The sequence below is a fragment of the Vigna angularis genome, chromosome 6 (assembly GCF_016808095.1).
Source record: "Vigna angularis cultivar LongXiaoDou No.4 chromosome 6, ASM1680809v1, whole genome shotgun sequence".
Lineage (NCBI taxonomy): Eukaryota > Viridiplantae > Streptophyta > Magnoliopsida > Fabales > Fabaceae > Vigna > Vigna angularis.
Genome location: NC_068975.1, coordinates 18756158 through 18770380, shown reverse-complemented (window position 1 = coordinate 18770380; position 14223 = coordinate 18756158). Strand labels below are relative to the sequence as shown.

The 14223-nt window shown below is 27.8% G+C and overlaps 1 protein-coding gene across 1 annotated transcript; it reads left to right on the top strand.

Moving 5' to 3' along the window:
* The first annotated feature begins 1831 nt into the window (after positions 1-1831).
* On the top strand, positions 1832-3979 carry LOC108321536 (probable serine/threonine-protein kinase WNK11). The gene is made up of 3 exons (XM_017553307.2): positions 1832-1917; positions 2298-2801; positions 3218-3979. Exons 1-3 carry the CDS (start codon positions 1915-1917, stop codon positions 3608-3610), a joined length of 900 nt encoding a protein of 299 aa, XP_017408796.1. The 5' UTR covers positions 1832-1914; the 3' UTR covers positions 3611-3979.
* Positions 3980-14223: the final 10244 nt, after the last annotated feature.

The following is a 14223-nucleotide window of genomic DNA, read 5'->3' as shown; positions in this document are numbered from 1 at the left end:
ATAATGAATAGTATTTAAGGCTCTTATGTTATTTTGCAACAAAATTTCGATGTCATAGTAAAATTTAATTCTTACCACTAAGTTACAAGTATGCATTACACAATAAGAAAATTCAATATTTTGTAAAAATATAATTCAAAATATATTTTATATATGTATATATATATATAGATTTACTAACTTACTTAACATATTAAAGTACCGTTAAGAATATTTAAATAATTTTTTATTTTATTTTTTTAAATTAAAAATAAAAATTATTAAAATATTTATGTATTTGAAATATATCGAATTCTTTTGTCATATACGATAAGTTAACAAACTTTATATATATATATATATATATATATATATTCAATATAATTTCTTTGTCAAAAAATTAATCAAGTTTTGGTATTTTTAATTTAAATTGTAAAAAGAAAATTGATGTTTAAATTTTGAGTGTTTTTTTTTTGTGATTAGATTGTTAGTTTATGATAATTTTAAAACTACCAAAGAGTAACCAATTAGTGATGATCTTAAAAATCTCAATATTCGGTTATTTCTGTCTTAAATATTCAGTTATTTCTTAGAATAACAAGATCTAATATTAAATTTAACCACAAACTATCATACAATTCAAACATATTATTAGTTTAACCTAATTACAATAAATTAAGATTTGCCTACCATATTCAGTTTGTGTTTTCCTACTTATACCTACCTGATATTAAATGGTTATTTAATTGTTTGTGTAATGAATTAATTCTCATTATATCGATATTCTTAATCTATAAAAACTTAAAAGAACTAATTTACAAATAAGATTAAAAAATAGTAGGAATTGCCTAATATTCTTAGATTCATGTTGTTAACTATATCCATCTCTGAATAAATATGATTCCTGCACCTTTTTCTTTCCCTTTACAACAGATATTTTGGAAAAAGGTTAACACTATCTCCCCTGTTAGCTAGGGTTACCATGAAAGTGTGAGGGCAAAATGAGTTAGAAACTTAAAATAAAAAATAACCAAAATTATATTTAAATAAATAAATACTTTTTTAATAATAGCGTCCAATTACAAAATGCACATGATAAATTTTCTGACTTTCTAATGGTGTAGTACCTATTTTAAAAATTATATAAAATATAATCGTAGCTTAATCTTTTTAATACTCTCACTACTTTATCATACACTATTTTTAAACATATAATTTATTTGTTAAATTTATGATAAATTTTATCAGTTAGTTATTGATATATTTTAAATATTAAAATTAATTTGAAAACCAGGATAAAAAGTTGAAAGATATAAAAGATTAAAACGATATATCTGAAAACATTTTTAATCTTTTTAAATTCAAGATAGTAAACAGAACAGATTTTGTTTACAACTGCTTTAAATTTTTTTATTCAAGATGAAGTAGTTTTAATTTTTACTGAAAATTATATGTTTTTACATATTTCGCAAAGTGAATTTATTTTACTTTTCACAAAATTATTTCTTAAACAGTGCGGGTAAATGCTAGTTTGAAACAAATTCTTTTAAAAGATCTGAACAAGAAGTAATTAAATTAATTTAATTTGAGTTGACCAGTAACTTCAGTAGATTATATTTGTAAGGGATAATGAAAATTTTATTTTATATTTCTTTTCGTAATCATCGTTTACCAATCAGAAAAAAATAACGAAAAATAGTTTATGATATCTAATAAGTAATATCTATAATATCTATAATATCTATAATATCTAATATCTAATACCTAATCCTAATGAAATTACCCTTTTAACTAACGTACCCTCCTTGATTTTGTGTATATATAGTTTCCTCCAATACCTCATCCTTTCTTGTTTTTGTGTCTCATTCTGCTTCTTCTCTCATACTTGTTTCTTCAGCTCCTCTTTCTTCTTCAAATAGCATTACTTTTTTCTTCATGGTAATCATCTTTACTTTCTCTTTCTCTATTCTGCATTATCTTCTGCTATCAATTTCTCATGTAATTCTGCTAGTCTGCTCAATCATCTCCATAACCATAATGAATTGATTTCTATTTCCTTAGTTTCCTCTTAGATTAATTTTGATCTTATTTTCATGCATACCAACTTGCCAGTCTTTTTCTTTGATGTGGAAAGTAAAAAACTTTATATGAATTTTGATGATGGGTTGGTTTCTTTCTTCCTTTTTTCTCTCTAACAAACTAGAGTAACAGATGATTCTGTTCTATGAAAATGAGACCTAAGAAAGAATTTTGTGTGCAATTATTTAACTTTTTGGCATTTTATTTTGACGGTGTTGTGATTAATGTTTTGGTGGCAGATGCCAAGTGTTAAGCCTGATGTATCGGAGAGAGACTCAGAGCCATTTGTTGAAATTGATCCAACAAGAAGATATGGCAGATACAATGAACTGCTGGGATGTGGTGCTGTGAAAAAGGTGTACAGGGCATTTGATCAGGAAGAGGGGATAGAGGTGGCATGGAACCAAGTGAAACTGAGGAACTTCAGTAATGATCCTGCAATGGTGGAAAGGCTTTACTCTGAGGTGAGATTGCTCAGAAGCTTGACCAACAAAAACATCATCTCCCTTTACAGCGTTTGGAGGGATGAGAAGCACAACACTTTGAACTTCATCACTGAGGTCTGCACCAGTGGGAATCTGAGGGAGTACAGAAAGAAACACAGGCATGTGTCCATGAGAGCCTTGAAAAAGTGGTCCAAGCAGATTTTGGAAGGGTTGAATTACTTGCATGTTCATGACCCTTGTATCATCCACAGAGACCTCAACTGCAGCAATGTCTTTGTCAATGGGAACACTGGCCAGGTAACATTCTTTTTCTTCAATCTCATGTTTTTTCTTCAATCAACCAAAGGAGAGAAAGCAGTAAAAATTACCAAGGTTCCACAAAAACTATCTGCACCTGTCATTTTGGTCGCAATGTCAAGGTTTTTGAAGTGTTTGTGACAATCATTGTGATTTTCACCGACCACATTTATCCATGATTTTTCATAATATCAAGAATTGCAACACAACCAATAACAGACATATAAAACCTTGGAAATTAGATTACTAATGCTTATGATTTTATGAAATTTGCTTTCATTTCTCAAACAAATCTCAATATGGACATCCTAAATTTAGCTACTCATGGTTAAACCAGTATAATTATAATTTTTGTTGTTACTGTTTATTGCAAGATGTCATAACTGATTTTTGTTTTGTTTGATTTACATTCTTAGGTTAAGATTGGTGACTTGGGTTTGGCAGCAATTGTGGGGAAGAGCCACTCTGCACATTCAGTTCTAGGGACACCAGAATTCATGGCACCTGAGTTGTATGATGAAGACTACACTGAAATGGTTGACATATACTCATTTGGAATGTGTGTGTTAGAGATGGTAACACTAGAGATTCCTTACAGTGAATGTGACAATGTTGCTAAGATATACAAGAAGGTGTCATCAGGTGTGAGACCTCAAGCCCTGAGTAAGATCCAAGATCCTGAAGTGAAGGCCTTCATTGAGAGGTGTCTTGCTCAGCCAAGGGCTAGACCTTCTGCTGCAGAGTTGCTCAAGGACCCCTTCTTTGATTTGCTTGATTATGATGAAGATGTTGACTCTAATACTTCATGACCAAAATTGTCTCATCTGTAGTTTACAAGATAACATATTGATGTGCTGTTTTCCTTTTATGAAATATGATTTATCCTTTTTTGAGTTGATAAGTCAATTGGGGTAGGCTTGATGACTATGCCACATTGCTTTTATTTTTATCTTAGGTAGGCTGTTTAATTGGATAAGAGTTGAACAATCTGTGAAGAATGAAGATACATGGGAATTGCTTGGTGTGAGAAGTTTTCTATTCTTTCCTTTGGATAGCTCATAATTCGACCTGTTCTGAAGAGGGTGTCGAATTGGAGATATTGTCATTTTGTACATTGAAATATTATGAAATCTTCAATATTTATCAGTAAAAATATTGAAGGAGAAAATGAGTTGTGAATTGATTTCTGTTCCATGCTTTTACAAAGTAAGGTTTTCTGTGTTTCATTGCATCCTTAGTCATGATAATCAAATCTTGGAACAATCAAAAGCAATGGAAATTGAAATCTTAAATCATTTGATTTGAAGTCAAATTTCTCTGTGGTCAAAAGTTTGAATAAGGCTTTGAGCAAAACCATGCAGGTTTGATCCCATAAATGATAACTTCAACAAGCAATTAGGGTTGTTCAGATTTTGAAAATTGGCCCAATTTAAACACATCACATTTATTTCATTCAGTAATTAATTATTAAAGTGATTTACGTAAAGACAAATTAAAATAAATGATAATCCAACATTTTCAATTTAAAATTATTGAGAGGAAAAAAATACATATAATTTGGACAAAGGTAGTATAAGTTTTGGTTTATTTTTTTTTAACAAACAAGGGCAGTGTTAGATTTTGACTTGAAAAATTAATTTAATTTTGAAAAAGAAAAGAATAATAAATAATATTATGACTGGACGGCTGCCAATAACTGAAAAATCATATTCAATTGAAAACAAAAAATTGCATTTGATATCGGACTTTTTGATAACTGGAAAGAGTGTGCTTCAAAATTTGACCTATATATAAATAATTTTCTTCTTTCACCCTTTTTCACATTGCTCAAATGTTCTTCGTCTTCCATTATCATGGAAAAATATAAAAAAGAGGATTACATTATGAGTAATGTATATAAATTTTTTCTTTTGAAAAATAGACTTCAAGTATTTATAATTAATGAATTATAAATTATTTATATAAGAAATCTAATATCACTTTCAACACATAAACTTACGACTGAATATTTGTGTGTTTTTTTCTTAAATGTTACTTAATTTTTTTTTATTCAAATATGAGACTTTTAACTCATACTTGAATTTTTAATTATTATAAATAATAAAATAAATATATAAATTAAATGTAATTTATAACTAAGTTTTAATTTAATTAATGATATGTGAATTGTAATATGAATGTATATAAAAATGGGTGTAGTTAGTAAAATGAGAGTTTAATGATTAAGTCATTGGACTTTATAAATTGGCTGAAGAACAATTTGTTTTGAATAGATTAGAAAGTAAAAGAATAGGAGAAGCTTAACTTAGCAACTAAAGGGTGTGGAAAAGTCTACTCGGTACTTTCTCAAAATAAACTAAACTTCATTCACTTTCCTCATTCTTCTTCTCTCCAAAACTACGCAAGATAATTTCTTCTTACTCATAAAGAAAGAAAAATTGGAGCCTTCATGTTGCAAAGACCAATAACCTAATACCAAATTTCGAGCTCTTATTTATTTTCTCATCATGATATATGCATGAAAGGGTGAGAGTGTGCTGTGGGTCTTCGGGAATCTTGAAGTTTTGAATTGGATTCTTTAATAATTAAGACTTGGATTTTGAGGTGATCAAGGAGCATTTTAAGTGTTGTACTTTAATGTTAATGGCATCATTTTATTATAATGTTTATGATTTTGTGTGTTCAAAAATTAGATTTGATCAATTATATAATTGTGAAAATGTCATGGAAGTGGTGATCTAACATGATTTTAGCATAGTATTGAATCACAAATTCATCATATATATATATATATATATATATATATATATATATATATATATATATATATATATATATATATATATATATAAAAGTTTAAAGTATAAATAAAATTCTTATAAACAAGTTTCATTATTTTAAAATCATATTATCTTTCTAAATGCTTTCCTTCTAGAACTATTTCCCTTCTCTTTAGGTTTTCTCACCATTTGAGCATCTATTTGAAGATCAGAGGTCATTAGGGTGATCCTTGCGGCAAACTCTCCGCTTTTGTCTGACCAATTTCTCTAATAAAGTAAGTTGACTTTTTACCCTTTTCTTATTTTGTTTATTCTTTTTGTGCATATAGACCATCTTTGTTTGAATGTAGTGTTTGAGCTTTCTATAAGAGTATTTGTTGATTAGTAGTCATAATGATGTGTTTTAATCATCTTTAAATTGTTTATAAGAGCATGTAAAACTTTTTGTGCGTTTAGCGATGTTTTTAGGGTTCGTGAGGAGTTTGAATGTCTTTCGGGTAAGGAAAACTAATTGCATTCTTTTTTAACTGATACATACTTATAATTGCTAATTGTATGCTTGTACGATAATTGAGTTGTCGGATGAAATATGATATGTGGAGTTGAGTTAGAATTTAATTAGGCTTACATGAATTGTATTTTAAAATTTGGTATGTTGTATGGTTAATAATGCAATTGAGAAGAATGAAGTCATTGAATTATGTATAATTTGATAATTTACAGGTTTTGGCATCTATGATTGTTGGACTAATTTGTAGGGCTAGAATGGGATAGTTCAACAAAATTATGTTCTACAAAGTTATATAGACTCGCTGGACGAGCATATACTCGTTAGGTAAAGTCAAAGTTAAAGAACTAGTGACTTGGTATTGTTGGATGAGAATATACTTGTTGGGCAATACCAAAGTCAGAAACCTCATTGACTTGATAGTCGTTGACCGAGAATATATTTGTTGGACGATGTCAAAGTTAGAGAACTACTAACTTGGTGATCGCTAGGTGCAACCAAAGTCAGAGAACTCACTAACTTAGCAGTAGTTGGGCAAGACAAGTCTCATTGGATGAACGTTATGAGAATTTAAGTTTGTAAGTTCCAATAATATTCTTGTTGGGCGAGCTATTTTGTCACTAGACGAGGGTGCTCTCAAGCACTACTCGCTAAGTGAGTAGATGTTCTCCTTAAGCACTACTCTTTGTAAATATTTATATTATAATTATAGTTTAGTTATATGTAATAATATTATATATTCACAAGTTTTCTATCCTTTTAGGTGATGTTTCTTTTTAATGATGATATGATATATTATTAATGGGATGTTAGATTTATGATTACAACAACTATTAGAAAAAATTATGAAAAACTGAAACCGTTGAGCTAGTTTAATAAATAACAAATGTATAATAAATTATCCATTAAAGTAACTTAAATTGTAAATCACAAATTTATACATACTTATATGATATTTTTCTTTTATGGTTAACAATGCGCTTTGAGATATTTGTAATTATATTTTTAAAATTGTTATTTAATTCTTGACGTTTTTCTTTTATTTGTCGATAATCATTTTAAGTACAAATTTTTAGTTTCAATTATTATAATTTTTTGTATTATATATTCAAATGTTGATCTTATATCTTAAACTAGTTTAACATTAAGTAAAAGTTATAAAAATGATAAATGAATAAAAAAATCTATGACTATTAATTTATTAAATTATATTATAAATTAAATATAAATAATATAAGAATTAAAATAAATAATATAATACACACAGTAAAATGATGAAAAAAATGAAATTAATAAATAACTTACATTCTTTGAAAATGGTTACAATAAAATTTAATAACTATTTAGAGGATAACAAATACATAAAACATAAAAAAAAAAACTAAAAATTAAAAATGAGTTCAAACAAAGACATTTCTTAATATTAAAAATGAGTACATGTGTCATTAATAGTTATATACAAACTTGAGCATGTAACATGGATTTTTTTTTTCTTTCATTTTAATGTCTTAAATGCATGAGATATCAATTCAAGAAAAAGAAAATGAGGAGAGAAAGTGGCGTATCACCACTCACTATTTATGATTCTTGATTGTGAAAAGTCTTTTTCTCTTTCTTGATATGCGTAAAATGTGTTGTCCTTTTCCTTTGGTTTAGCTTTTATTGTACAAGTTGTGATTACTTAATTTCTTTTCCTTCTCACTTTTACCTAAATGCATGTGAAAGCATCAAGTTATAAACTTAAAGACATTCAGTTGTACGAGACATTTTTATTGAAATATGTATAAATTCAATGTCTTAATAAAACTCTAAATTATCATAATAAGAATTTGTTTTTAATTTTTCAAAAATTAAAATATAAACAGAGTTAAAAAAGTTTTTAATTTTTAAACTTTGATACAAAATTTAAATTTGTTTATGTTTCATTGATTCAAACTTTAAAAATAAATACATATAACCATCCTAATCCATTATAAAAATTCTTGAAATTATTGAAAAAATTTTACCATAAGAAATAAAATTATTAGTAAATTTGAATTATCAAAAAACTTTTTTGATATGTTTTGAAATTTCAGTTACCGACAGATTTTTTTATCGATCGATAATGCATGTTTCATTTACCGATAAATGTTTTCATCATTAAAATTCGTCGGGTCATACAAATCTTAAAATCAATCAATAAATCTATCGATAAAAAGAGTGGTAAATTTTTTGCCCTCGCCATCCCATCTTCTTCCCTTTAACCAGTGTGCTGGCTTAATCTTCATCTCCTTTACATTTGCAAGCCATTAGTCCTAGACCAGGTCGTCGCTAGTCGCACCACCGTCGCTCGTGGCTTTCGCTTGTCGTGCTTGGGAGCTCACACGATGTCGTTGTGACTTTTGCCCTCTTCTCTCTTCGATTTCACTCTTCCACGCGTGTTCGCTCGCCAACCACGTTCTCTAGCCATCTGAGGGCTGCCGTTTGGAAGCGCCACCAACATCGCGTTCCTCTCCTCTTCTTCTTGTTCCTGCACTACTAACTAAGTCACTACTTTGGACTGAAGTTTCCTCCAACGCTATTGGTGACTAATACGCACGATTGTTGCTTCACAATTGGCTTTAATTTTTGAATAAAAATATTCCTCTCTGTTGCGATTATCTGTTAGTTGTGATTCTCTATAGTTGTTGGAAGTGATCAGGTGATGGAAGAACATTAAAAGCTCATGGTGTGATGAAGATGAATCTTGGTGTGATGAAGATGAATCAATGTGTGGTTTAGATGAACTAGATCGGGACACTTACCGATGAAACTTATCGACAATTTTTTTTTCTATAATATTACGTTGAATTTTTCCTATAATTACTAACAATTTTTTCCTTCAATAATTACCAACATATATATAAAATCTTGTTAGTAAATGTGACAATTGCACTATTATCGACAAATTTTCAGTCCGTTTAAAATTCATCGGAAAAGTCGTTACTAACATACTTTTTATGTTTTCGATGATTTTTTACTGTTAATAATAACTATTTTTCTTGTAATGATCAAACTACGCTAAATTTTTTTGACGTGTCAAATAATGTTTTAGATTGATGTTTAAGCTGTGTGCACCGTTTAATTATATTAATTCGTTTTTAGTTTGGGAACAACATATATCAAAGTTTAAGATATATATAAATTTCAATTTCGCGTCCTAATTTAGAGATTACAAACATATTTAACACATATAAATATTCTAATATTTTTAAGTGTCAAACCATAAGTTTAAAGTATTAATATATTCATAATTTATACTTATTATTCCCATTACCTTTGTCATAAGTGCAGATAGAAAAAAAATGGTTTAATCATTTCAAAGGTCCTTGTTTTTTTATTGAAAGTCATAGATCGGTCACTCAATTTTTTTTGTCTCAATTAGGTTCTTAATTTTGAAAAATTGAATCAATGCGACCCTTATCGTTAAATTGGTTAAACGACATTAATGACATGGAATCAAATCAATAAGGAACTACTACACCATCATCTTCAACCTTAAACCACAAACTTTAACCACACCAGACCAGTGTGACACTGCCATCGAACTATGCTATCAACCACCATTGACCTCCACACACAAGCACGCCACCATTGTTCAGCCTACATCGTGAGCCCAAAATCGCAAATCCACTACTCACCTCCCTCAATTGCGAGTGCAACACTAATTGAAACATAGAAAAAACTCTAGAAGGGGGGAGGGGGGAGGGTTGAATAGAGTTTATAAAATATTTTTACAAATAAGTGTTTAAAGCTCTTTTGCAGGGGTTAAACGGTCTATAATAAATATTAAACACTTAAGTTTTCAAACAGTGTTTTAGGAAAGAAAACTGATAAGGTAAGCGTATTTTTATATTGGTTCACTCAACACAATTATGTCTAATTCTCCCTTAGAAACACTTAAAAGGTTCTAGAAATCTTTAAAAGATTACAACAAGTTTTACCACTCCTGGTTTACAAACTATCCAACCTGGATGAACGAGTTTACCCACTACCGGTTCAACACTAGTCTTCCTAACTAGACCTTTTAGCTTAACAAAACTAAACAACCAAGTGTTTTTATTCACTTATGAATATACTACACAACAAAGGTATTTTTGAAAAACAAGTACAAATTCAAAGCTCTCGAGAAAAGGATAATTTTAGTACAAAGAAATCTGAAGACTTGTAAAAAATTTTCTTACAAAGAAAGCATTAAACGATAAAAGCTTAGAGAGAGAGTAACAACATAAGATTCAAAAATGTATTCTTGTTGTCTTCTCTTCATCCATACTTCTTTATATATCCTTTGTTACTCAAAGAGAGTTGACTTCATTGAGAGTAGGTAGCCTTTAGGTATGAAGTCAGGTGCTAGGTTGCTTCTTGGTAGAGCAACAATGCTTTTAGCAGAGATGACGTGTACGACTTCTTCAGAATAAAAAGGATTAAGGAAATATTCGAAAAATGTCTTCCTATCTCGTAACGTCTTTCTAATCTAGTACACAACTTTTAAATAAAACTTGATACTTTCATGGTCTTGATAGATAAAGAGAATAAAGCACTACAGACAAAGAAGTACAAACCATACAAGTATTTAAGTTTTAAACGTTATAGATCATTTAAGCATGTTTTGTGTACTAAGAGTTTAACATACAATTTTGTTGTTTTTTAATAACACATTGTTTACAAGATATATTGTTTAATAAAACTTTGTCTTAGATGGCTTATAATGTTAAATGCATTTTTATCAAACAATGTTTGTAACCTATATAACATCTTATACAAGCTTATGATAGATGATTACTTATGTTGTTCAAATTGTTTTAGCAAGCACATCCTTTATATGGTTTAATCAATAAAAACTATTTCATTAAGTATTCGTTTGTTAAATTCAAAACAAGAGTTAGTAGACGATCTTGTCTCTCTAGACGATATTGTCTTAACACTAGTAACCTTGTAAACTCTCGTTATCGTACTCACTAGACCTTGCACCTTCTTCATCGCACAACCCATTCATGCGACCACCATAGAGCCACAAGCAACGTGCAAGAATGAGCAACCAAGAACCACTCCATTGCACCACTGTGAGCCTTAATTCGAAGATCCATTACAAAAAACTTAAAGAAATTAAGGATTTTCAATTTTTGGATTTTGTACAGAAATTAAAATTTCCTAATTGTTTAACCATGTTTGAAACTCACGAGATAGACAAAGGATAAGACTTAACGGACCAATGGTGGTGATTTTTAAAGTTAGGATTTTGAAAAGATTTAGTTGTGGCTTATGAAAAAGATGAAAATCGAAGATTTAATGTGTTTTTTCTAATTTTTTATTTTTAAAAATAATATTTCATGTTAATAACATATTCATTGAACCACGTCATTGTAAAAGTCTATAATAATGTGCCACATCACTTTTTTTTACGTCGTTAAGGCAGAATTTTCAAAATTATAAATTAATAAAAAATTAAAAAATTGATGACTTAAAAAGACGAGAACCTCTTAAAGTATTAAACAATTTATTTTTATTTTTTTAGTAAATTGAAGGATAAGAAAAATGTTATAATTATCTCTAATAATTTAATATTACCTAGAAGTTGAAACCAATAATAATTTAAATATGCCTTCATCTTTCAACTCTTTAAAATTAAAAAAAAATCATGATAAGAGTATTAAACTATAAAATAAATAATAATATCTTTGAATATGAATATTAATCCTAAATATTATCTCCATATATATTTTAGATCTGAACAATGATAAAAAAAAGAGGCACAATTATATAGAAATGTTGAGTTTCTTTATCAGGTAAAATAAAGAATAAGATGATATTAGGTTGTTGATGTAGTTGAGAAGAGAATGAGAGAGGGTATCCCCACAGGAGGAATAGAGTGATAAGAATGAGTCTTGTTTTTGGCCTTAACCATGTACTTCCTCTGTCCACCAACCTCCACAGAATCTCTTCATTGAAAAACAAAGATTTTATCACTGCTTCTCTTCCACAATAAAACTTTTTAAAATAATGTTCGAAAATGAACATATGCAAATAATATTTACTAGAATATATATGTACCCTATCTATGTTAAGAATTCAGTTAGTGGAAAGTCTAATTCCCAACGTATAATAACACTACTAATGTTTATATAAATAATAATAAAAGCATTATTTTGCTTCTTAAAAAAAAGTTTTTGTAATATATATTTTTTTTAAAGGGAAAGATTGAGATAATTGTTTAATTTCATTCTTTTGATATATGACAAAAAAAGACATGAATTACAATGTTATTCATTGTCGTTTCTTTACACATCAACTTGCAATTAGTTCTTTTAAAGTGGGTGATAAAAGAATGAAATAAATAATTACATTTTTGTTCTTGTTTTACACTTACGTGATTTTACAAATTGGCCACTTCTTATAAATAAATAATTTTAATTTATTGAAATTTTGTCAAATGAGATTTTAATCTTAATAATTATGAGTATACAGTTTTTATCACCAAAATGCTCTCTGACCGCCTCCCTCGTCGTGGTTGAGGACTTAAAAAACATTTTTACTTCTTGACTAAATTTTTAAATGTTATGCAGTTTTAAATTGGATCTTCTTACAGGGACATGTTAATTATAGAAATTTCTTGGGTGGAATTGCAAAATAGTGTTGATTAGTAAAGTAAATTTGTATAATTTTTCTAATGTTAGATTATGTATTTGATATGAGCATAGGGACCAAGGTAGATTTGAAACTAATAAAGAAAGCCCGTTTGGACTAATCATTTGAATGCTTTAAAAATTATATTATTAAATGTTTCTGAAATAATCTTGAACTATAGTTTGATTGTGTTGTTAAGGTTGTTTTTTTTTATATTTTTTTCAAACAAAGGATTTTTTTATCAAGTGAAAATAGAATAAAAACTCAAATCTTATTCTTTGTCTTATTTTCGCTTAAACAAAAATAATGTTGTAAATAATTTGTTTTTGGCTTTATTTTCGTTCAAATGAAAGATTTTTCGTTCAAACAAAAATATACTATAACTTATTTGAGTTTGTATCCAATTTTCACTTAAGTAAGCATATTTTTCTTAACCTAATATTTATTATTCTTTTGGTTTCTTAAACTTATTGAGCGTAGATGTTTTTATTATAATACAAATTGAACATGTATATGATTAATGTATGATTTTAGTTAATCAGGTTACATTGTGTAACAAATTTTATTGAGATTGATGAAATTTGAATATTATATGAAATGGTTGTCAAAATTGATGAAAATTATAGTTACATATATGATATAATATGTGAATTATTGTTTAATTTGAATATTAAATATTGACATCTATGTTAAAACACAAATCTTTTGCTTTATGGTTGAGAGGAGAGTTTTACATATATGACATGTGTAAATGTGTATCTTGAGTTGTTTTGAACTTATCATAATGTCTTGAGTTGTTTTAAACTTATCATAATACTTTATCTTATATTTTCTTGTAAATCTTAAGTTCTTGGATAGGGAAAATGTAAGTTGATATTCTACTTATTAAATAACATTATTGATTATAGATCCATATGTAATATACGCGGTTGCTATATGTTGGACTTTTGAATGAAAATGAATGGTTGACTTGTTAATTAAAATCTTCACATACACACTTTCTTAAGTTAAATTTGTTTCAACAGTATATCCTTATATGTGTTATATGTATTGTGAATATGATGACTATATTATGTACACGAATAAATATAGATACAACTCTTGGAAGAACGTTTGATAAATAATAAAACTATACAATTTTTAATTTTATTTTAAGTATAAATATCTATCTATCTATATTTATTATGTATAAATTGTATTATTTATTTGTAGAAACCCTTTGTTGAGCTTATATAGTATTATTTATTACTATAAATTTCGTAGAAACCCTTTGTTGAGCTTATACTATATAATATAGTTGATAATTTAATTTTTAAAGTGTTATAGTTTTTTTCTTCTTCTAAATATATGTGATTAATAAATATGGATGATCAAATTCAAATTATTATATTTAGAATACTAAAATGACCAAATTATGATTTATTTGACTAAAATCACCCTTTTGTAATAATTGAGATCCCAATTGACAATTCAAGAATGAATACTGAAATTA

Excerpts from the sequence above, each read along its gene's own strand:
- LOC108321536 (XM_017553307.2), top strand. Across the intron at positions 2,802-3,217 it reads TCAATGGGAACACTGGCCAG|GTTAAGATTGGTGACTTGGG; the intron begins GTAACATTCTTT and ends TTACATTCTTAG.